Below are 22,906 nucleotides of genomic sequence, written 5' to 3'. Positions count from 1 at the left end.
TCCTAGCCATGAGGGTGATCCTTCTCCCCAGGCACCAGTCCCATATCTGGATCATGAGGTGGATCAGGGCGAAAAATGCATGCTTCCCTGCTTGTTCAAGTAAAGCACCGCTGAAGGTGTTGTCTGAAGCTACTTTGTTTGTTTGTTTGACTTGTATGCCACCCCATTAGCCATAAGGCTCTCTGGGCAGCTCACAACATGTTGCTACAACCGTTAAAACAATGCATAATACAGTTTATACCATAAAAACCAACAGTCAAAATTAAATCAATAATAGAACCTGACATACAAATGAACAGTCAATAACTTAAACTATTAAAAACAATCTTAATATAAGTAAAGTAAATTTAAACAAATTTTAAGTTTAAATAAAGTACAAAAATAAATTCTGGTGCAGGAAGCAGCAATTAGCAGCGTAAACCATTAAACAGGGATTGGACATATATATTTTAAGCACTATGAAAAAAAACTGACATTTGCTTTCTGGACAAAGAAACTTTTACCATAGAGGAGTGTATGTATGTCTTCACCCTTTAAAAACTACAAAAACTTCTGCAGGTACATACAATTCCCCATATAATATTCTGATTACCAGCTTGATCATATGAACAGCCTAGAAAAAGCTATATTATATGTACCAACACTTTCAAATCATTCGACACATTTACGGAGTTGTCAATCTTTGCCAGGTTCTGCATCACAGTATCAAACTGGCAGAGAACAGTAGAATTAGCTAACTTTGGAGTTTTCTGGATTTTTAGCATTAAAAATGAATACTATTTGTATAATCACTTAATTATATTAGTAATTTTTTATTATTATATCATTACCACATTTCTTACATTAATTCAAATATTTTAATAAAAATAAAAGTTCTGATAAAAACACATATCTTAATAAACATCCAATATCAAATAAGTGCTGTAAGCCAGGTGAAAATAGCAACCAGATTCAAGGAAAAATAAAGAGAAATACAACTGGAAAATGTTAATCCACAAACAAGCAAGCTGCAAACAAATAATGTATGTCATATTTCTGCTTCAAGAAGATGTTCTAGCCCACATGCTTGCAAGCTCAGAATGTCAGTGCCTAGGTTCCACCAGATCTCACAAGATCTGGACACCTTATGTACAAACTATGTACAATATGTACAAACTATAGTATGTACAAATACTTTGCACAAAGTGCATCAAGCACTATAAAAAGGAAAATTGCTCTCTTCCACATATTGTTGGGACTACAACTGGATTACGCAAACCACCCAGAAGCTTTGGCTGTGAGGCAGTATAGAAATAAAAACAACATCTCCCATCACCCCTGGCCATTAGCCATGCTATCTGGAGCTGACCAAGTTCAACATCTGGAACCCAGAAAGCAATGTTATGTAGACTTAGCTACTAGCCCAAAGCATCTTCTTAAGCGGAGGAAGAATATGAATGTGGAAAGAACATGTGGCTCATCAGATTTTGCTCAACTGCAGCACCCATCAGTACTTGAAACCATAGCCAGTAGTGAGAACTGATGGGAACTGGAGTCTAACACCTAGATGGCCACATGACTTGCACACAGCATAGTTTAAGAGAGTGACAGAGACAAAGGGAAACCTATGCTTCCATCATCTGTTCTCTCAAGAAAAGGGACTTCCAAATTTCCTTAGCTCTTGATATTTCATGTGCACAGGTGGTGCAAAAAAGTGTGGCAAATGTATTAGATGCAGCTTGAAAATTGTGAGACACTTAGTAGAGGTGTCTGAACTTCCTTTCCCCCTGCCCTTCACTTTTTGTAAAATCTGGTGAAAAGACCTGGTGATCAAAACAGCCTCACCACAATTTGTGCATGCTCGGTTGCTCTTTGGAGACTTTCTTATGGACTGGCATGGCTTATTTTTATACATATATGTGGACATTTATTACCACCATTTCTGGATATAAACAAATACCCATCAGGAGCCAGAAATAAAAGGCAGAAGGATCAATCCTCCAGTTTTTCAAAATTGACAGGGATTGTGGCTTGGGTAGTGGTACAAACATCTACTGGGAACAGAGAAGTCATGCTTAGGAATCTTCATTCCCCACATATCTAAAAATTCTAAGGCTGCACTTCATTAGGCTGTACCTTTCATTAAACTCACACAGGGTTGAGCTGAAAGTGAGGAGAAAGTGTGTCCATTCTTCTGAACACACATGAACATTAGAAATTAAAATTTAAAATAATTAAAATTAAAATAGAAGAGTCCATCTAACATAGACTCTTCTATTTCACGATTACAAATGATGAGGCTCCATTGGAACTGTTTAAAAATGCTAACATATCATAGAACAATGGTTGCTTATTTTTAAAAAGAGAATATATTTAATGCAATTTTCCTCTACTTGATGCCCTCCAAATGAGTTTGACTACAATTCCTATCATACCCAGCCAACATGACGGTAGATTATGGGAGCTGCAATCCAACACAACCAAAGGACATCAAGAAGTCTGCTTTAACTGAAAGGCCATATATAGATAAGGACATTTGGAACAAGAAAAGGGGTGCTGCAAGAAGAAAAGGTGGCCATTGATTATTCATTTATAAAAGGAGACATTGATAGGAAGGAATCCTTGTAACCTGGACTTCCTGTCAACTTTTATGAAAAGAACAAAAACAAAGCTTTTTATAGCTTACATGTCACAGATTGTTTCCTTAGGAAAAATCTTTACAAATAAGAGCCAGTAAAGTGAGCTTGCAAAGGTTCAAAAATTGGGGAGTGAATAATTTCTTGCCTTGTAAAGAAGGAATGTACTTCCCAGAACACAATCACATCTAGAAAGGGCTTCGGTGTCACAGAAACCATTGGCAGCTGTGTTAACAGCAAAGGAATTGGCTTTGTACACCAGTACAGTTATTAAATTTCTTCAGAGACCATGACTCATTAATCAAATATTCATACATCTCTGTAAATACATGGTAGACAGAGAACAGCCTCAGAGCAGAACATCTCAACACAAGCACTCTTTCATGTAGGGCTAACAGAAATCCTGAGAACAAGGGGTCAAGTTGTGCATTCCTGATGCTCTATGTACCCCAATTCCTAAAAACAGAACAAAAGTGATCTTACTGATGGCAAGTGTTACAAAGTTACAATTAAAATGACTCTACAATGGCTGCATACCATCTTTTGCTTTTAGCAAAACAGGAAGATAAAAGGAACGCTACTGTTCTTTGTTTACCATCGGACAAGTTTTCCCCAGCTGGATGGAGAAATCAAGACTGTGCTCCTATTAATGTAAGAATTTGTATTTGCATGAGCAAATAACATTTGGCTGTTTAAGCTCCAGAAACTAGAACATTCTGCCTCTCTGTAAAGGAATTCTTCCTTTCTTTTGCTTTTCGTCCACTCTCACAAATCATGTTTAGCTTGCCAACACATTGGGAGCAGGTATAGTAGCAAATGGAACACTTGAATCAGGCCAAAATTTTCCAAGAGAGGCAATATATTCAAATGCACCTGCCACTTTAGGCATGATCAGCCTGGGCTTGGGGTCTACTAAACTAATTGCCTATATACAAGGAGGATCCACTAGTTACAGAATCATGGAAGGTTTTAGGCCAAGATTTAACATTCAAAAGGGAGAGTTAAAAAACCTCCTGACTTACCAAGATGGGCTCATAAATGTTGGTATCCATAGTTTTGTTCTGCTGCACAGTTAGCCTCACACGTTTGTTGTAGTTCCTTTTGGACCTCAAATTCACCATTGAAATCCTGGATTTGCAGACTCATTTGCAGTTTATGGAAATTGACTAGAACTACATGACACAAGACCATTTATTTACTTATTGGCAGCACTTGGGTCCTATCTATAGGGCAAGTGCTGAGGCTTCTGATCCTTTGCAGCAATGAGAATGCCTTTAGCACATCACATTTTTATTTCAATAGGGTCTTACAGCTTACTATTTCGGTAGTACTTACAGCTACTGGACTGTTGAGAGAAGTCATTGTAGATCTGCCAGAGAAGATGTCAGAGGAGGCTAAAAGTGAGATTACATGAATAGGGAAGTAGTGGGTATACCAGTGATTTACAATTTTTGGCTTCACATGTGCTTGTGATAATTCTGACTGTATGGCCAAAATATGAAGGTCTAGCTAGTATTTTGAGCTCAGGAGTGAGTTAGAATTACAGATACATTGGTTCAGCATTTACGGCATCTGGCTGGCACCAGATGTTCCTTCAATTGCATAGGAAAATATAGGGGGAAGGGAGTGACTACGTAGTAGAGGTCATGGTTTGATGTAAGATCTGAATGATGGAATTGACTGACAAGGTTTCACAGGATATAGCAGGGATTTAATTTTTTTTCAGGCTTAATATGAGCGCTTTTGTGAAAAATCTGGAGACAGCAAACACAAATACAGATGCAGGCAGAATCTTCCTTATGCAAGTAAGTACTATTATGGTTTTGTATAAACATGACCAAATTGTCTACAAAACTGAGATCAATGTTTAGCCAAAGGCTGTGACCTATATGAAAAGCTGAAGGAACTGACCACACACACACACAGTAAAGTCCAGGCCCAGACTGGGCAGGCCTGTTATGAAGATAAATGAGTGTGTGCCTTGTGCACTGAGCTCACAGTTAAACTCAAATGTCCATACTTCTCAATAAAGTTCTGGCCATTTTAATCTCACTTGCATCTTCATTTGATGTGTTGTGGTGAATAACTAAAACCAGGTGATTTGTAAAGATGCCTTTAAGAAAATAGGCAACTGCTGGGTGTGTGATAGCAAATGCTAAGGCGGTTTGTGTTCAGAAACAGCAGCAGCAACAACAGTAATGACACAAATTAATTGCAGAGATTTCAGGGAGATAATGCAGGAGAGGTAACAAGAATCACCATGTAATTAACGTGGTTTCAAATTAAAGTCCTTTGTAGTTACTGAAAAACATTAATTTATAGTAACTTAGTAATTTAACTTGTCACCACTGTAACACAGGCCTAAAGATAAGGACAATCTACAAATGTGTCAGAGGTAGGATGGGATGCAGATTACTCTGTAATGTTTGTCTTTCTAGACAATATTTTGCTGGCAAAACTGAGTTTCAAAAATGTCACTTTTCTGTGTAAAATTATCAGACTTTTGGGAGATACAGAAAATTGGACTTGGATGCTACAGTTTTGCAATGTATCCCATTACAGTATCTCAATTCATGAGGAAGTTCTAGCTTGTGTGAGCCTATAGAAATACGGCAATTATTTTGTCCAACAAAGAGTTGGTTTAAGGAAAATGGGAAGAATATTCATCAAATCCTCTGAGGATCTGGGGAAAAAAATCAAGGACTTCTTTTTGTACAAAATTATTAGATGGAATTTTATTTTTTTGGTATGGCTGTAGCAGTTCAACTATTGGCTCCCAGTTGACAGAGAAAGCCCAAAAACATATTTTGATGGGTCTAGAAGAATTATATTAGGGGGAAAAAGTTTTCTCCTAGCAGGCTAAATACGGTCTCAATTTTGTGAACTATCTTAAAACTCTTATTGATTTGCCCTAGAGAGTTTTCCTTCTGCATAATTGCTCACTAGGTGAGCTCTTTTCCTGCTGGGAACCAGTCAAATGGCAAAAGATGAACAGAAAATAAAGACTGAACTTAAATAGAAGCTAAAAGTACAATAGAAGAGAAATGCAATACTTTAGCTGTTTAGGAGGGCACAAATGGTATTTTGCACCAATTAGTGAAAAAACAGTTCTGCATGCAGACATACAGTTAGTATATTATGTCACAGGTTTTCTGTGATTATTGCACCTATGTCTCTGTCACAGTAAATTCTAAAGAATGAAGCATAAAGTGGAAAACATGAAAATTCATTCAAGGGATCTGTGGTTAAAGCTTTCTCTGTGTTTATAGATACTCTGCACTTCACTGTAGATACAGGAAATAGTGATGTTTAAATAGCAAACACATTTGATAGTGTTTATTTCCTGGTTTTAACAACAACATTTTTACTTTTAAAGCTATGCTTATTAAATAATCAATTTATTAGAGTAGAATAATTCAGACTGATTGATAGATGCAGAAGTGTTTAAGGCCATGTTCATTTTAAAAACAAGAATGCATGAAGAGAACAAGATTGCAATCCTAACCACACTTATTAAACTTGCTTCTGTGTTAAAAAAAATAGGATTGCACTGCACAATTTATAAAATGTCCTTAATTATGTCACTGCATAAACCCTAATCCCACCTGTTAATTGCAATCCCATTCAGCTATATCAGAATGTTAATACTGGTTCACAACAACTAACCAGAGCATTTAACACATCTTAACTTGTGACAGTGGAACAAAATCACTTCTGCAAGAAAAATAAATAAATAAATCCAAGGGCATTTCACATTTTCACGTTTTATAAAGCATCCATTTTCTTTTCTTTCTAAAGTGATTGGTACTTCAAAATGCACAGCCTCCATTTACTGTTGACTCCTCATCCTGCAGTTAGAATGATTTAGAAGCTGCCCTGTTAAGATTATAGGAATCCAAATTATATTTGGGGAAAAGAAACAAACACAGCTCCTATCTAATAATTGCTTTTGTCTACTGCGATTGGTAGTAGTTTAATATTAGTGACATACCCTTCCAAATCATTGGGGAAGCCAATACTGCATTACCTCTTCCTATTACGGTTCAACCATGATCTTAATGAGTGGCCATTACAAGATCTTATTGTTAAGCAGGACCTTAACTCACTGCTCAGCTTACAAAATTGCCAACTGTTAAAGAGTGGATATACTCTTCAGCAACATGCAGTGCAATACTGGCATTTTATGATTATATTATTAAACATTGTTGAGGTGCAGGTAGAGTAACACTAATATTTTTATTCACTGGTTCTTGATCAGTTAAGTTTTTACTGAAGGTAAGTAAGGTTTTACTCAAGACAACAACCTAGGTACTTGTTCTTAATATATTTTAGTCCATATTAAAAACCTGTCATACGAGCTACTTCACACGTCTGCCTTTAACTGGATTGAAAGATGACCTGCCAAACCAAATTTCACCACAATATTCAGACACCTGTTGCATCACAGGTACTCTGAAGCAGGTATCTATAAAAATGTGAAAAAAAACTGAGTGAAAAGCAAATTAAATAAAACAGTTAACTAAAAAAAAAGTAACAGTTCTCCATCATCAAGAACTGATTTGAATCTGACATGGTTAAAAACAGCAAAATATAGTATAAAACATTCTAGAGGTCAAGCTTGGCACATCATAATTCTACCATATCAGAATGACAATGATATCTTCTTGTACAAGCACATCTATTATGTGCATCCACTATAAAATAAAATGTTTACCATTATACATTTACAAGATGATTTAGGCACAAGCTCACATTGCAGAGTTTGAACATTCTGCCAGTACTCAAACCTATGCAAGAGATGGACTACACTATGGTGATTAGCTTGATGGACATGCCTAATCCTCTATCCTCTATAGCCCTGGGACTCCAAGGCCCTCCAGATGTTGGTGAACTATAATTCCCATTGATCTCACCAGTGGCCATGTTGACTGGGGAAGTAGGAGCACAAAACCATTTGGCAGGCTGTAGTTTCCTAACGGTGAGGGTAAGCCACCGCCACCACCTCAACAAATCTTTTATAGTTATTGCTGTTGTCATTAAAGCTGCTTCCAGTGTCCTAAGCTCAATGTAGGCCTACTCAAGAACCCAACTGTTCAACAACTTGTACAACTGCTACAAGTGAGTTGTATAAGTTGTGCTGCTGAAATGTATTATATCAAAATCACTATCTGCCCAAGGCTGGAAAATAAGTGACATGCCCCCCAAACCAGTTGGCCACACAGGTGTCAGGAAACACTAGCTGGTGAGCAAGGGCTAGGACTACATTATGTTGTGCATCACCAGCATCTGCTTTATGGCAGACAAATGGTTTCTCTTTTCAGCACCAGGTGAATATCTATTGTCCCAGAACTTCCACATCTCTTGATTTTAACTCTGCCTTTACTAATTATGCCATAAAATATATTTATTGACTTTTGTTTTAATCCCTATTGTGAGTTTTTGGAAGAATCTCTAGCTTGATAAGTGAAATAACAGAAATTTACATAAAAATACCTGGAAAAACACAAAAATAGTTCATATGCTGCTCCTTGATATATATGTTGGGAAAGGGTAAGAGAGATACTTCTTTCACCTTTATATTCATCCAATCCAAGTCTGTGCTAGATGGAATTCATGTCCTAGAATGCAGAAGTCTGAGATATGCTGGCAGCCACCATATTGGAAATAGTTGAAACACTGCTGCGGCATTGCTCTGTCTCTTGCCATCTGAAATATTGTGGGTAACCATGCAAAACAGGGCCTTCTTGGTACTTTGTATATACTGAAGAACTCTTTCTTCCCTTCATATGATTTGCAATACATTGAAATTCATTTGGAAGAACTTACAGTTCTAGATAATTCTATTGGTTTATTGTTACCTGCTCAGGGAATTCATGCTTTTTCTTATGGTATTTAATTACATTGTACCTATTGTTTTATACTACTCTTAAGCCTTGTTATAAATTCTGATAGGTGGAAAGGTTGGGCATATTTTAAATGAATAAATAAAAATGTCTTCACAACAATACAAAGTCCTCAGTACTAAAACATTTCAGCTTTTGGTTTTCATCCTCAGAGAACGGGACTTTCTCTTCCTGGCCTGGATTCATCTCAAATTCATAGTCTCTAGAATGTCCATTTACAAACGTAAACAAGGGATATTTCTCCTTAGATGAAGATTTCAGAATCTACAGTAAAACACAGTATCAAAGAAACACATTAATTAGAAGACTAAAACAATGCTTCTTCTACATGTCTGCATTCATCAACTGAGAATTTAATTTAATTTCTGCATTCATCAACTGAGAATTTACTTTAAACACCGAACAGAAAACATTGCACATAAGAGATTAAAACATTGCCAACCATCCTTTCTTGCATTTCTGGTGTATCTTGAAGTGCTTCATTTCATAAAACTTCCCAGACATGTACACATGAGTTTTGCGCTTGGAATACCCACATTTTTGCACAATAGAAATCCACACTATAGCAGAATCACAACAAAAGATAAATAAATCACTCATACTTTGTCAGTACTTTCTAAAAAGATCTGGATGTTAGTGATTTCATGACCAAAGTAAACTCTGAATTGGGAATTTCTGGCTCACAGTTCTAACACAGCAGCAATTTGGGCTGCTACAATTTTAATCAGGCAAATTATGAATATGGTTACAACATATTTTAAAGGCATATTATTCCTCAGATAAGCATCAATTTAGGAAGACTGGTCAATTTAGAAACTCAAAAATAGTGTTAATGACAAATTAATTTGACACATTTAAAAAATCTAAATAGCTTGACAGGATTAGATACTTTTTAAACAATCAGAACTCAGAAAAGCATGCTTGCAGTAAAATCTGAGTCCACAATTTTTAGTGTCTTCTGCAGATTTACATTTTATTTTACCCTACTTTAATCACATCCTCTGATGATAACTTACAATCAGTAGCAAGCAGAGAAGAACAGAAAAAGGAAAATCATCTGGAAATTTTTAGTCAGGTGGTACAAGGCAATAGATCTCAAGGGACAGGATAATAGGATGCAGCTTTTTATCGTTTGTCTATTGGATCAATTCAACCCACATCAGACCAAGAAGTTCATGGCATTCTGATGGTTGTTTGGTAGCCTGTGAAATTAGCTGGCAGGCCTAATCCTCCTAATTGACAGGTGTCTTCCAACATGACAGCCACCAAGTAAAAGTGGCTTATCACTTTTCCCAGTGTTTTATGAGTTTCTTCTCATTAGAAAAACAGGAGAGTGTACACGCACGCACGCACTTTTGCAATTCAAATCTCTGCTGAATACAAAGTGCTACTATACAGAAATGTGCTTGGGGAGGTGTGCAGGTCACTGATAACCTGAATCAATTTTCTGACTGGAGTCTACCTCAACCTTGGTCTTGCTTTTTGAACATTCTCAGCATTCGTTCATATATTTCTGAGTTCTCGCTCTTAACCATGAGCCAGAAACCTTCCTTCAAATGATGTCAAATTCCAAGACAAATACAATTTTGTCACACAAACAAATTGCATACACATGTGGGTGAAAAGTACATGTTTGTGTCCATTTCAAAGGAGAATCAAGTGTTCAAAATGGCTTGGGGCATTGCTAAAACTGATGTCCATTTGTTTTAGACAAAACAGATGTGTTGTTACAGAAGCAAGAACTCCCTTCTAATCTAAGTACTTGTATCCACAGGGATGACTTTGGAACAATTCTCGTGGAAGCACACACATGAAAAACGCTACATCTAAACTAGAATGTTTTTTTCCCAAGGATATAGTAATTTTGATTACATAGAGAATCCCCTTATCTACAACTCTGAGAATTTTAGTGGCTAAGAGCTTGCGTCTGGAAGACCAGAATTCAACATAATAGCCTCAAACAAGCTAGTCTCTCAAACACATTCCCAACCTGCAAACAATTATTCAAATACTAAGGCGACTACAAGAACAGCATTAATTTTATTCTATTCAAAAGAAGAACATGCGCAAAGTTGAGCATACAATAACTAACTACACAAGGAAATTTCAATTACCAAATGGTATAAGGAATGGGAAACATGTGCCCCACCCCCAACCCATAACTCCTTTCAGCCCTAGCCTGCAGAACCAGTGATGGCAGAAGTTGGGAACAGCAGTCCAACAACATCTGTAAGCAACACCTTCCCTATAACTACTATACAGAACAAAAATGAGTTCATTATTCACTCAAACAGAATCTTATGGCACCTAGATAGTGTCTGAGGGGCTATTGGATAGTTCAGATTCCCTGATCCATGGTCAGAGACAACAGTACAGCCTTGGAAAAGGGATTAGGTGCCTTGAACCCCTTTGCAGCTGTTGTCAGGAAATCAACCTCAGAGAAAGGGGAAAGGGGCATTTTGGTGGAGAGGAGGAAATTGAAAAAGCCTGCTGCTTCTCCAACCTCCTCTCCCCCTCCAGAACACCTTAGGCAGGCAGGTAAAAAAGCAAGAGTCGGCAATTTTTTAAAAACAAATTTTAAAAAGCAGAGTGTAGAGAGTGGAAGGCAAAGATCACTTCTGTCACTCTTCCTGCTCTGCACTAGATAACTCTAAACCTCTAATACTGTACCCTAATACTTTCTAAATCCTTATTATTATTTTGACCTCCACAACACTATTTCTTAATACCTTGGAGCTTTCAATGTTGTAAGGAAAGGTTGCATGCAAACCTTTGCCTATGGCAACTCCCAGACTAATGTTCATTATTTCATCCTAGTGTACTGACATTTGAATGTCTATAATGCTTTTAAGCAATGTAGCACTTTATAACAAGTTGATGAAAATGAAAGGATAAGCTAGATAAAAATGAGTGTGAACAATGAAGAGAAAATGGAATACTTTAGTGAAGAAACAGAATAAGAACTTATTTTACATGTGTAAAACAACTTTCTTTTCTCTTTCTTACTTTGTTAATGCATAAACAAACCTCTGTTTACTTGGACCCAGAATGCATTTACTTTCATCATAAATTTAAAATTGTGTTTAGTAATGTTATCTGGAGATGTAGCAAACACAGTTATACTAACAAGTAATAATGCACAATTTAGTTTGATTTAATATTTCCATTTACAATCATCCCCAAGGAATTGATTGCCTCAAGATTCTTTGCATAGATGATAATTCAGTGGCTGAAAAGGGAGCTTTCTCTAGAAATATTTTTGTTTAAATGCTGCCACCTAGTGAAATAATGCTGTATTTGGGTCTTAATATGTGAAATCCTGGCTCCCTCCAATGTACCATCTCAGAGGTAACTCAGCTTCCACAATACACTTGTAAGCACACCTTACCAGATTATTTATTCTGTAATAATACAATTAAGCTTGGTCCATGCCTTGCTCCCAGAATTAACTTTAAGACGCAGCAGGTTTCAAAAAGAAGAGCCATTTCTTCTGCAACTATTTTGTGTAGGAGTTTAGGTATTTACATTTCATTTGTAGATTGTACAGAATAATCACTGTGATGTAACGCAATCACAGAAACTATTTAATTTTGCCAATAATCTATAGAAGAAGTTGAAGCTCTGGTGATAGATCTAAAAAGTGCTATATTTAATACAATATTAAAGCAAACAAAAGCTGGAAGATGCATCAGTTTCACATGTGAATACTTACCTTAGTTATTTCTTCAGAAGCCCTTTCAAATCCTTGAACATTTGCACAATATAACCCTATTGTGCAGCTTGGATCCATTTTTTTAAAAGACATCTTCTTTGGAGAAGAACAGTGGAATGACTGCAATAAGCAGAAAGGCTTTTAAAAACAGTTTAAAGGCATGAGAGAAAGATACAGGATGCATTTCCCTGATCAGTCAGCAAACAGATTGTGCAAAGTGTTTATATGGAACTGCCTGCATTTGTCAACTCAGTCGCTTTTATATAATTAAAAACTATTGTTGATGTGACAGTTTAAAGTACTGTCATGTTAATTTTTGAGCAAAACTAATAATCCTAGTCAAATGCTTCTGTGGCACTACGTAAGTTTAGTCAAACTTTCTCAAATAATCTCAAATCTCAACCTTCTCACATAATCTTAAAAAATAATTTCAGATGGGAATTCCAACTACACACAAAACAGTTTAACACTGGATAATGCTGGAGTAGGTGGACCAATGGCCTACTCAATATAAGTGGTCAGACAGGTTAGCAAACAGCCTGTCAGGATCAGTTTCCTGGCACAGCACCTATTTTCCTGTGTTAATGTTTTGCAGAGATCTGCAAAGGCTTTAAATAACTGCAGAAATTATTTCTTCATTATATGAGTGGCACATTGGCATATCTATGCAAGCCATTGCACTATGTATTAATAAGACTGAAAATAGGGGAAATCATCTTCATGCTAGGGAGATTGCAAAACTGTTGTAAAATTGGGTATGTAGCATATTAAGGAGCATTTTGTTTCTCTAATTTCTTCTAATATACATGCACACAACATATATCCTTAATCACAAGTGAATATTCATTTGAACACAGACCATTTGTTTTGTGCTGTATAAACTTCAAATAGGAAATCAATTTGGTATATTTTCCATTGTGACCACAGTTAAACATAGTTCCTCAATTTGGAAGTGAACAAACAAAACAAACTGAATGACAGGTATCCAATTTTCTTCTATATAGAGCATGGGTCCTCAAACTATGGCCGCAGGCCAGATACAGCATGCCATGCTCATTTATCCAGCCTGCCTCAGAGCTTTAGGGCTCGCTCGGAGAAAACAATCTCCAAGCGAGTCCAAAAGCTCTGAGCCGGTGTAGGCATTCTCTGAAACTAAGTAGAGAGCTGGCGCACGTGCCAAATTGCAACAGCTCAACTATGCGTGTGCTGGCTCTCCACCCGCCCTCCCCCTTGCACACATATACAGAGCGGGGAAACGCAGCAGGAAACAGGAGGGCGGAAGAGAGAGACGAAGACACTAAAAAAGGATTGAAGGTAAGAAAAACATAACTTTTTAAATCCATTTTTAAGTATGTGAACCATGTCCCCGGGTGTGGGAGCCGCAGCCTTCTATGGGCAAGCCGCTGCCACCATCAAGCAACTGCCCCCTCGGTAAGAAGCAATTAGAAGCAGAGGTGCCTTTCTTCTATATAGAGCATGGGTCCTCAAACTACAGCCATGGGCCAGATACAGCACGCCATGCTCATTTATCCAGCCCGCCTCAGAGGCCCTGGAAGATGCCTGTGAGGCCCCGGAAGATGCAGGGAGTGACGCGGCGCTGAGTGGGGATGCAGAATCCGTGGGAGTTCAGCCAAGGGAGAGCCCCATGCAGAGCGAGAAGGGGTCTCACTCTGCCTCTCCCACCAGAGCACCGGAGGCCATTCTCCAGCGAGGAGAAAACATGGGGACAAGGAAAGAAAGTGGGTGGGGGCAGTGTCCCAGAAGGACGCCAAAGCTGGAGTGATGAGGGGGAACAAAGAGTTGCTCTGCTGCACCAGCACCAGCAGTCCGGGTCAAATGGAACAAAGTGCTTCTTCGCACAAGGCACACCATCCGCCTGTGGAACTCATGCCCTCAGGATGTGGCTGGCTTCAGAATGCCTGAGATCAGCGCAGGGAAGAGGAGCGGGGGAGGGGACTGCCTGTGGGTCTCTGCAGTGGCGGGGCGAAGTGCGAGGCGCTCCTAGGAGGGAAGCATCCGCTTCGGAACACTGTGAGCCCTCCAGGAGATGCCAGGGTCTCTGCTGTCCAAGGGCAGGATCCTGCCCCCCACCCAGTCCAGCTGGGGAATCCATATTCCCCCTGCACTCCTCTGCCCCCCACAAAATGTCCCCTGGGCTGGCCAAGCAGAAGTCTTCCTGAGCTGCAGGTCAGAGCCCAGCTTCCAGGGCAGGCAGCTGCCCCGCTGGCCTGTAGCCCCGAGGCCTGGCTGCAGCAGGCTGACACCGCTCCGCCCGCTCGGGGACCCACACTGGGTGTGCCGGCAGCTGCAGAGGCTGGTGTGGCTCTGCCCCTGGGCCAGCACGCAGCTGAGTGAGGAGAGTGGAGCAGCGTGTGCTGGCCATGCTGCGAGAGGCTGATAAGGCAGAGTAAGGGTGCCCTGTCTGTCAGCCCATTAAAGGCTATTCTTACATGTTTTTCTCCCCGGCCCCAGCCCCTTTCATTAATACGCAGGGTGAACTGAACATTGAATAAAGACCAGTACTTACTACACAATTGTCAGATTGAAAGCTAACTGTCAACAGAGGGAAAGGGGGTTACAAAAGGACCCATTTCAGTGCTTAGCAAATGGGTTTCAGCTTCTTCCCCCCATGACAGGGAGAGACAGGAGGCGCCCCGCTTGGCCAGCCGCAGCCCTATCCCTCTCTCCATTTTTTAATTTTTAATTAATTTTAATTAATTTTAATGTGCAGTGTGCATAGGAATTCGTTCATATTTTTTCAAACTATAGTCCGGCCCCCCAACAGTCTGAGGGACAGCAAACTGTCCCCCTGTTTAAACAGTTTGAGGACCCCAATATAGAGCAACATAATGTAGCAGAATATTTTGAGATACATTGAATTTTTTCCATGTATAAAACAATGATATAGCACATTAATGAGTAGTTTCCAAACAGCTATATAAGAAGTTGGGATGGCTACATTCCAAAAACACCACAGCACATTCAGAGTTTCTTTCAAAATATGCCCTAGAAAATATGACCAACATGCATAGAACAGAAGGCAGCACTTCTAAATAAATAGATTCTGGAAGCTGACCACAAATTGGATTGATTTTCAACTTAGCCTGGGCAGCTTATCAATTTTGAAAACATACTGTGGAGAAGTGTAAAACTGCTCCCCACAATAAGAAAAGGTATTTGCTGTTGCCTCACAGGTCTTTGTGGGAAGCTGGCTTCCCCATCCACCAGTCATGTTTGGGGTGTGTCTTTATTTTTTCCTTATGTAAATTAACAGAGTGTTTTATTTCTACTGACAGGATTGTGGAAAAATAAGATACTTCCCTGAAAACTGCTGCTGAGAAGAAACCCTGACTTGCAAGAACTTGGCTAACCCAAGAATCTTTGGATGTGTGTGTGTTTGGGAGGAAACATCAACCTATGTTTGGGCTCATAGCTTTTGTTTTACCTCTGTTAAGCAATTATATGAGGGCTGTTGGGATAGCTTACAAATAGGTAAACATTAAAACAACATGACAGTAACCAAAAACCTATACAAGAATACAAGCAAAACAAGCTAAACAGCAATAACACTTCCAAACTAAAAGAAGTAGTAGTTTTCCTATGCTCCTCATTAGTCCGACCCCATCTGGAATACTGGGTCCAGTTCTGGGCACGTAGATTTAAGAAAGATGCACAAAAATTAGAAAAGTTCCAGAAGAGGACCACAAAAATGATCCAGGGTTTGGAAACACTGCCCTATGAGGAGAAACTGAGGGAACTGGGCATGTTCAGCATAGCGAATGGGGGACATAGTATCACTCTGTAAGTACCTCAAAGGCTGTCACAAAGGAGGAGTGCCCTCCTCTCACTAGAGTGCGGGACACAGAATACTCAATTCAAGATGTGACAACCCAGATTTGGGCTAGGTATCAGGAAAGGTTTCCTCGCTGTCAGAGCAACACAACGGTGGAACCAGCTGCCTAGAGAGGTCATGGGATCCTCCACGCTAGACATTAAAAAATAAAACAAAACTGGACAGTGTGAGTAGGATGGTGTAAACTGGTGACCTGCAAAAGCAGGGGGTTGGACCTGATGGCCTTCTGGGCCCCTTTCAACTCTATGATCCTATAAACACGAAATAGATAGCAACATAGTGAACCACTGCCACCAGTTATGCTGTAGAAGACTTCTGTAAGTGCTGCACAGTGTGAATGCACAGTACATGCATAGTCCCTAGAGCCATTCAGTGATGGAATGGATTCAACGGAAATGGTACTGTTTTCAGCTCTGGCTCTTCCTTTCCCATGGCAGGAGAGTTGGTGCAGAATGACCCTGCCATCAGCTTACTTGTCAACTGAGAACTCCAGCATATAGCAGCATCATGCTTTGTCTCCAAACACCAGTGTACATGTCCATAAATCTGCCCTTAGAGTCTGCAACTGCCTGGAGCATCATGCTACAAAAACATTTACAGTTGTAGAACTGTTTGCCCTTTTCAAGTGCAGCTAAAAGCCAATGTGCAAACAATTCAAAGTTCCTCTCACATGAGGGAAGCCTGGTTCATGGAACCTTTTCTTGTTTTCTCTATGATCCCCTATCGTTATGACATCAGACAGGTAGAGCTCCTTCGGAATGCACATTGTTTTTTCAGAAGATTTTACACATAATGTATTTCCTAACTCTAAGGGTAGTGCCAGGGTGAAGTATTCAATGTTGAAAGCATGTTTGTGCAGTCAATCACAACTTTTAAACTGAAATAGATTTCCTCATTACCGTGCTGAGTGGTGAATGATGGAATCTATTACTGCTGTTGTTGTTTCAAATACTGGCCTGGGACATGAGGAAAGTTTCATGAAATCTGCATCAACTTGAGGCATCTATCGCCAAACAAGCTTCAGTATGCAGCAATGCCCACTGGGAGATGACACATCAGTTTGCTGGAAGTCGCTTTGTCACCACTGCTGTGATCACAGCACTACAGACTTTAGCCAAAGACAAAGAAGGCACATCCAGGCATTGCAGATGGCTAAACCATCTATGGCCATTATGGCAGTGGGTTTTTCCATAGACTTGTTCTTCCTGCTCTGCTCTACCCACAACACTGACGTGTAGCAGTGCCAATGCAGAATCTGCTGTAGGTAGCAAATGACAACACCGAAAGAGTGCATCCAGGGGATTGCAATGATCAGTTGGAGCCTTTAGAGCAATTTTTACCTCAGTAGCAGCTTCTGCCATAAGTCAATCCCTGGCCCCTTCCAAAGACCATGAGAAGAGGAGGAGGAAAAAGAGGCAGAATCATGGGAAGGATATAGTTTGGAAAGAGTTAAGGAATGGCTACTTTAGTGACAATAGGAAAAACAGGAAGCAGCTGCTTAAAGTATTAAGGAAACACCTTAGTAGAACTGAAGGAATGGCCACAGAGTCAGTCTTTATCGTATTACTTAAGCAGAGGAGAGAAACACTCATCTAGCATTACCCAGAGGGTACATGTCACTGCCACAACCAGAAAAACACACTCCAAAGGTCTTGATTCATACATCAAATTCTTTGGTTTTGGTGCAGATACCCATAAAGCAGCAGGTACTGCCTCAGCATAGGCAAGCTGGGAGTGTTAGATAAAGATTCTGTGTTGCAGACAGGTGATCCTATGCTTTAAATGAGAAACTCTGTGTTCCCTGGCATTACATTCATTCCAGAAATGAAACTGAAGTATTTTTTACCATCCCCTTCTCTCTAGTGAAATACCTAGTCCTCAGCAGAACAATCTTCTCATTATGAATTTTCATTTTGCTACAAGGGTGAGATTGGAACAGAACATCAACAAGAGGAAAGGGCAGATTCATGGTGAGCTAGCATGAAGGAATAAAATGAATTACTGAGCACTTGCATCTTTTAGAAACATAGAAACAGAGCAAGTCAGAAGGGTCTTCCCAGGTCATCTAGTCTGACCCCTGGTTCTAGCCGGCTCCACTCATGGCATGCCTGCCATGTGCATGTTCAGCCTATCCTTAAACACCCTCACCAATGGAGCTTCAACCACCTTCTGTGGAAGCCCATTCCATACCCTAGGGGTCCTAACCATTCTTCCTGCCTGCATGGAAGAACATGGTTGGTGCTGACTTCTCCACCAATGACTTTGAATCAGTTGTTCTGCTCCTCCATATTCAACCAGTGCTTCAATTGGCTTTAGGTGACAATGTGATGCAACCAAAGGATCTACTATGGGCCATGCAAGGAAGACTGGTGGAGATGGGGGTGCGGGGGGGGGGGGCTGTTACCAAGAACTGTGCTACTGCAGAGGAGGCAGCGGCAGTGACTTTGTGGGGAGAAACAGCTACAGTGCACTATAGAGCTATCACTCGTACTCAGTGTGCACTCGTGGCCTTGCCAATGTTAGCAAGAATATTTACACCATTTGAATGGCATCCCTCTGCCTGTTTACAATAGCAGTTTATTTCCTCATCACCTGCTCAACAATGAGCTCTGAGGCTGCTAAGCCTTCATGCAATGATTCACCTGAATAGATGTTTCTAGCTAGAGTCCAAGGTGACTATGTAGAAACTAGACACTCACAAGTCCTTCTCTTTCCTGTTCATTTCCTTGTAAGAGCTCATATGTGCATTATCCTGATGGTCACTGACCAAGTCCCCTGCAAGCTGTCGGGTGCCTCCATCTTTAGCTGTACAGGCTCTGCATCTGAAACAGTTGCTCTGCTTGTTGTTCAGCCTGTGCTTTACCTCCACTCTCTTCTTCTGAAGAGCCAGAGAAGGATGGATCACTGGAATGAGTGAAGAGGCATCCCAAGTGGGTGGTGGGGGTGACTCTTTCCTCTTTCACATGAGACAAACTGAAATATGTGTCCCCTAGGCTTGCCATATACATATTCACGGGACTGTACCACTACCAGGCCTATTTCAGCAAGACTATGATGCACCTGCCACTGCTACTCCTCTACTTCAGAGGCAGCTGCCTGGTTAGAACAGGTGGGAGATACCTCCTGCTTTGAGGGCCAGAACCCTCATCTTCTGTGTCCAGCTCCAACTGACTTCCCTTGGAAAAACACTCTAAACTACTTCCTGCATGGCACTGACCACATCCTTAGAGCATCTTTAACTTCACATAGCATGTTAGAAGGCTTGCTTGCAGCAGAAGAACAAAAGACATTGGGATGCTTGTACTCAAGGAGTATTTAGTTGATGAACTTGTCTCAGAAGCACAGTGGGCAACTTGGATGGGCAGCAGGGATTGACTCACAGGGCATACTGTAGTTTCCAAAGGCTCTACAGGGACACTGGGGGGGGGGCTGTATCTGGGGGTTATGAAATGGCTGCACATGCGGAGCATACTGCAAATGGGTGGCAGTATAGTTTTCAATATATCTTGACAGGTCTGGAGGGAAGGAGGGAGGGAGAATCACAGATTGTAGAGTAGCAGGGCTTCATGTGATAAGATCTGACTCTGTGAGGTTGGGACATGGTATAACAAGACATCACATCTGTTGGACCAAGCAGGACAGTCAACCGATTGCCACAGGATGGCCTGGTGCATAGTGGAGCCCAGTATTGCTTCTAAGTTGGAAGCTCCTTAAACATTTATTCTGAAAAGCAGAGGAAGAAGGTTATCATGTCTGGTGTTCCGCAGATATTCCTGTGTCTTTGGACTTAACCAGAGACCCATGAATGTGCCAAGTTCCTTCTCATTCCAGAAATGCACCTGAACTCTTTAAGGCTGCTGGGCTATTTGGCTCAATCAGGACCAAGAGCCACTCTTGCAATGCTTATGCCAAGGGTGACAGAAGTGAAGGTAAGGACTGCTACCTCTGCTGCTGTGAAAAGCACACAACTAGGCAAAGGTGAAACAACTCACAAGGAGTGTCACTTTGGTGTCTGCTCTTGGCAAGTGACCCTGTAGCCCTTTTCAACAACTCATGATGAAAACACCCTGCCAGGTTAGGATAACACAACAAGCCACCATGAAAATGAAGCACCCAAAAACAAGCCATGAATTCTCAGGCTGGCTTATTCAAGAAAAACAAGCCACCCTGCCAAAACTGTGGTGAGCTCAGAGGACCTGCTATGGCTGATCACCCATGATGGGCTGTTGTATCATCCATGATAGGACATTAGGTCTTATCTGTTCATGAATCAAAACAGTCTGCTCCGATGTTTTCACATTTATCTCCACAGCAAAGAATTGAAAACTTAAGTCATAACCAGACTAGGTGCTATTTAGGCTACCTAAAGCTGCAGCAGCAGCCGCATCTTTACTTATATCTTGTCTGCTCCCCGTAATTAGGACTCAAGGTGGTTCACAACATTAAATCCATACAATTAAAACATTCAAAAATACAGAAGTTTAAAGTATATTTTAATCAATTAGATACTGATATTGAAAAAACACCCAAATTAAAACACTACAAGCAACATAAAGAGTAAAACTAATCAAGCATAAATGCATAGGCCCAGACCATGCCCAAATGGCTGCTAGAACAAAAATGTTTTCCCCTACTTTGAGAAACCTGAAAGGGAGGGTGCCAACCTAGACCTGGGGCAACCAATGAGAACACCTTCTCCCACCAAGTGTGACTGCAAAGTTGGAGGCACCATGAGAAGTGCCTCCTCAGAAGAACTTAAAAGTCTGAGCATCTGGGAGAATACAGTCTTTCAGATAGCCTGAACCTGAGCCATACAGGGCTTTATAGATCATCACCAGCACTTTGAATTGTGCCTGGAAACAAACTGGGAGCCAGTGAAGCTCTTTCAGCAGAGGAGATATATGCTTCCTGGTCTGGCAGCAGATCTTTGAACCAGGTGAAGTTTCTGAACACTCTTCAAAGGCAGCTCCATGTAAAGTGCATTGCTGTAATCCAAACAGTAATTTAACTAAGGCATGTGTCACTGTGGCCAAATAGAATGGACCCCACCCCCCTTTAAAACCCAGCACAGGCCATCCACCAAGACAACCAAAGCTGTTTCTCTTGCAAAACTAGGTCTGAAGGCAGACTGAAATGGATCTAGATACTCCATCGGGTCCAGGAATCCCTGGAGTTGGGGGACCACCACATGCTCTAATACCTTGCCCATAAATGCAGTACTGGAGACCGGCCAATAATTATGCAGCACAATGGGATTCAGGGAGGGATTTTTTTTTTTTTTAGTGAGGGTCTCCTTCTGGCAGGTTGGGACCCTGCCTTGACTTACAGAGGCCTTAGGCATATTGCATATCCACTCCGCTAGTCACCCTTTGCTGCTTCTGTAACTCAGGAATGGCATTAGTGGGTTCTTAGCCATATGAAATAAAATAATGGTTTTTCTTTTAAGTTCCTTTTTGTCCTTTATTTTTCAAGTTCAAGTTCATTTTAGCTCAAAGTGGTAAAACTCCAGCATATAAGCATGCTATACACATGCATTGCAGCATGGACAAATGAAGCATTTTAAAATTTCAAAACTGATTCAAATTGCAAGCATCCAGCTTCGCCAACAAATGCATAGCAGCAGCACACTTCATAATGTCTTGTATGTGGCCTCCGTTTGTATTCTGATTCCAAGCCTGGGAAATACCTGCAGTATCTAGGGAAGGCATAGAGTTGTGCACAGATGCCAATAAACAAACAACTGAGAGGAGTCTTCTTCCCAAAACAGTGAAGCTGAGAAACCAATGTTTGAACCGCCTTCAAGTGTAACGTATTGCAAATGGGAGACGAGTGACTAGGCCTGAGATTGCAATTTTTCAGTGCTGGAGTCCCATTTTTAAAAGACAGGCTATGGTTTATATCAGGCAGATATCTGATATGTGGATAAATTCAGTGGATGTATATTCCATTGTATACAAAACATTAATATCCAGTACAGCGTAATTAGGTTTTATACATTCTGTTATTTCAAATCTAAAAGAAAGAAAAGAAATCATCTATGTAATTAGAGTTTTGTTCATATTTGAAGCAAACAGTGCAGGTTCTTTATCTATCCTACCTCGAGGGGGAAATCCTTTACGCTGACATCTACAAAGGACTGGCAATAATGAGGATCCATGTAAATCAAGCTGTCATCTACAAGGACAAAACAAAAGACAAGTAATTCAAAAAACACCTTATTATTACACTGCTTACAATCCAATTTCTATGCAGAACAGTGGGGGGAAGAAACCCCCAGCAAGTAACTGCCTGCCAGGCTGATATTCATTGACTGAAGCATAGGTTTTTGCAGGACAGATTAACTTTTGCATAATCAAATATGCTTGTAGAAGCAGAATTTTGATAAAGTGATGAGACTGTCATTTAATTTTTGGAGATAAAATTACTTTTACAAACACACAATTATATTCCAGGAGTTTGCATATGAAAAATGCATTGTACTTCTTCATCATGACAGGAAGAACATATTTGCTTGTCATTTGGTCATCAACCTGCACCATTTAAACTACTAAAGGGTAAATATATAACCAAGAACTGCCAGATAGTAAAGAATGAAAGGCTCACAGAGTTTGATGAAACAGATAAATTATGCCTTGTTTGTGCAACAAAGAAAATTAAATGTACATTTTACAGAATCCAATTACCACATGGGGCGAAATGACAAATGACTGGACTTTGGTGGGTCTGATAAATTAATAAAGTACTCATTTTGCTATTTTAATCATTCCACTTCCCATGGGTGCTATATTAAGTCCATAGCTCTTGGGGTGGGAGGTGGGAAGAA

At 40.2% G+C, this 22,906-nt stretch overlaps 1 protein-coding gene across 10 annotated transcripts in view; it reads right to left on the bottom strand.

The window, feature by feature from the left end:
• ATG4C (autophagy related 4C cysteine peptidase) overlaps positions 1–22,906 on the bottom strand; it is a 122,264-nt gene that overhangs the window by 71,035 nt on the left and 28,323 nt on the right. For 8 of the 10 annotated variants that reach the window (XM_044430052.1, XM_044430059.1, XM_044430062.1 and 5 more), the window contains 3 exons: positions 22,181–22,257; positions 12,231–12,350; positions 797–8,782 (listed from right to left, as the gene is read on the bottom strand). In XM_044430052.1, the coding sequence (XP_044285987.1) occupies positions 8,612–8,782; positions 12,231–12,350; positions 22,181–22,257 (368 nt within the window). In that variant the 3' untranslated portion in view covers positions 797–8,611. Of the gene's footprint in view, positions 1–796; positions 8,783–12,230; positions 12,351–19,528; positions 21,770–22,180; positions 22,258–22,906 lie in introns of those variants that run through there. The other 2 variants (XM_044430060.1, XM_044430061.1) reach the window with 2 other exon arrangements.

The sequence above is a fragment of the Varanus komodoensis genome, unplaced genomic scaffold, assembly GCF_004798865.1.
Source record: "Varanus komodoensis strain SLA01 unplaced genomic scaffold, ASM479886v1 scaffold20_1, whole genome shotgun sequence".
NCBI lineage: Eukaryota > Metazoa > Chordata > Lepidosauria > Squamata > Varanidae > Varanus > Varanus komodoensis.
This window is presented reverse-complemented; position numbering and strand designations above follow the sequence as displayed.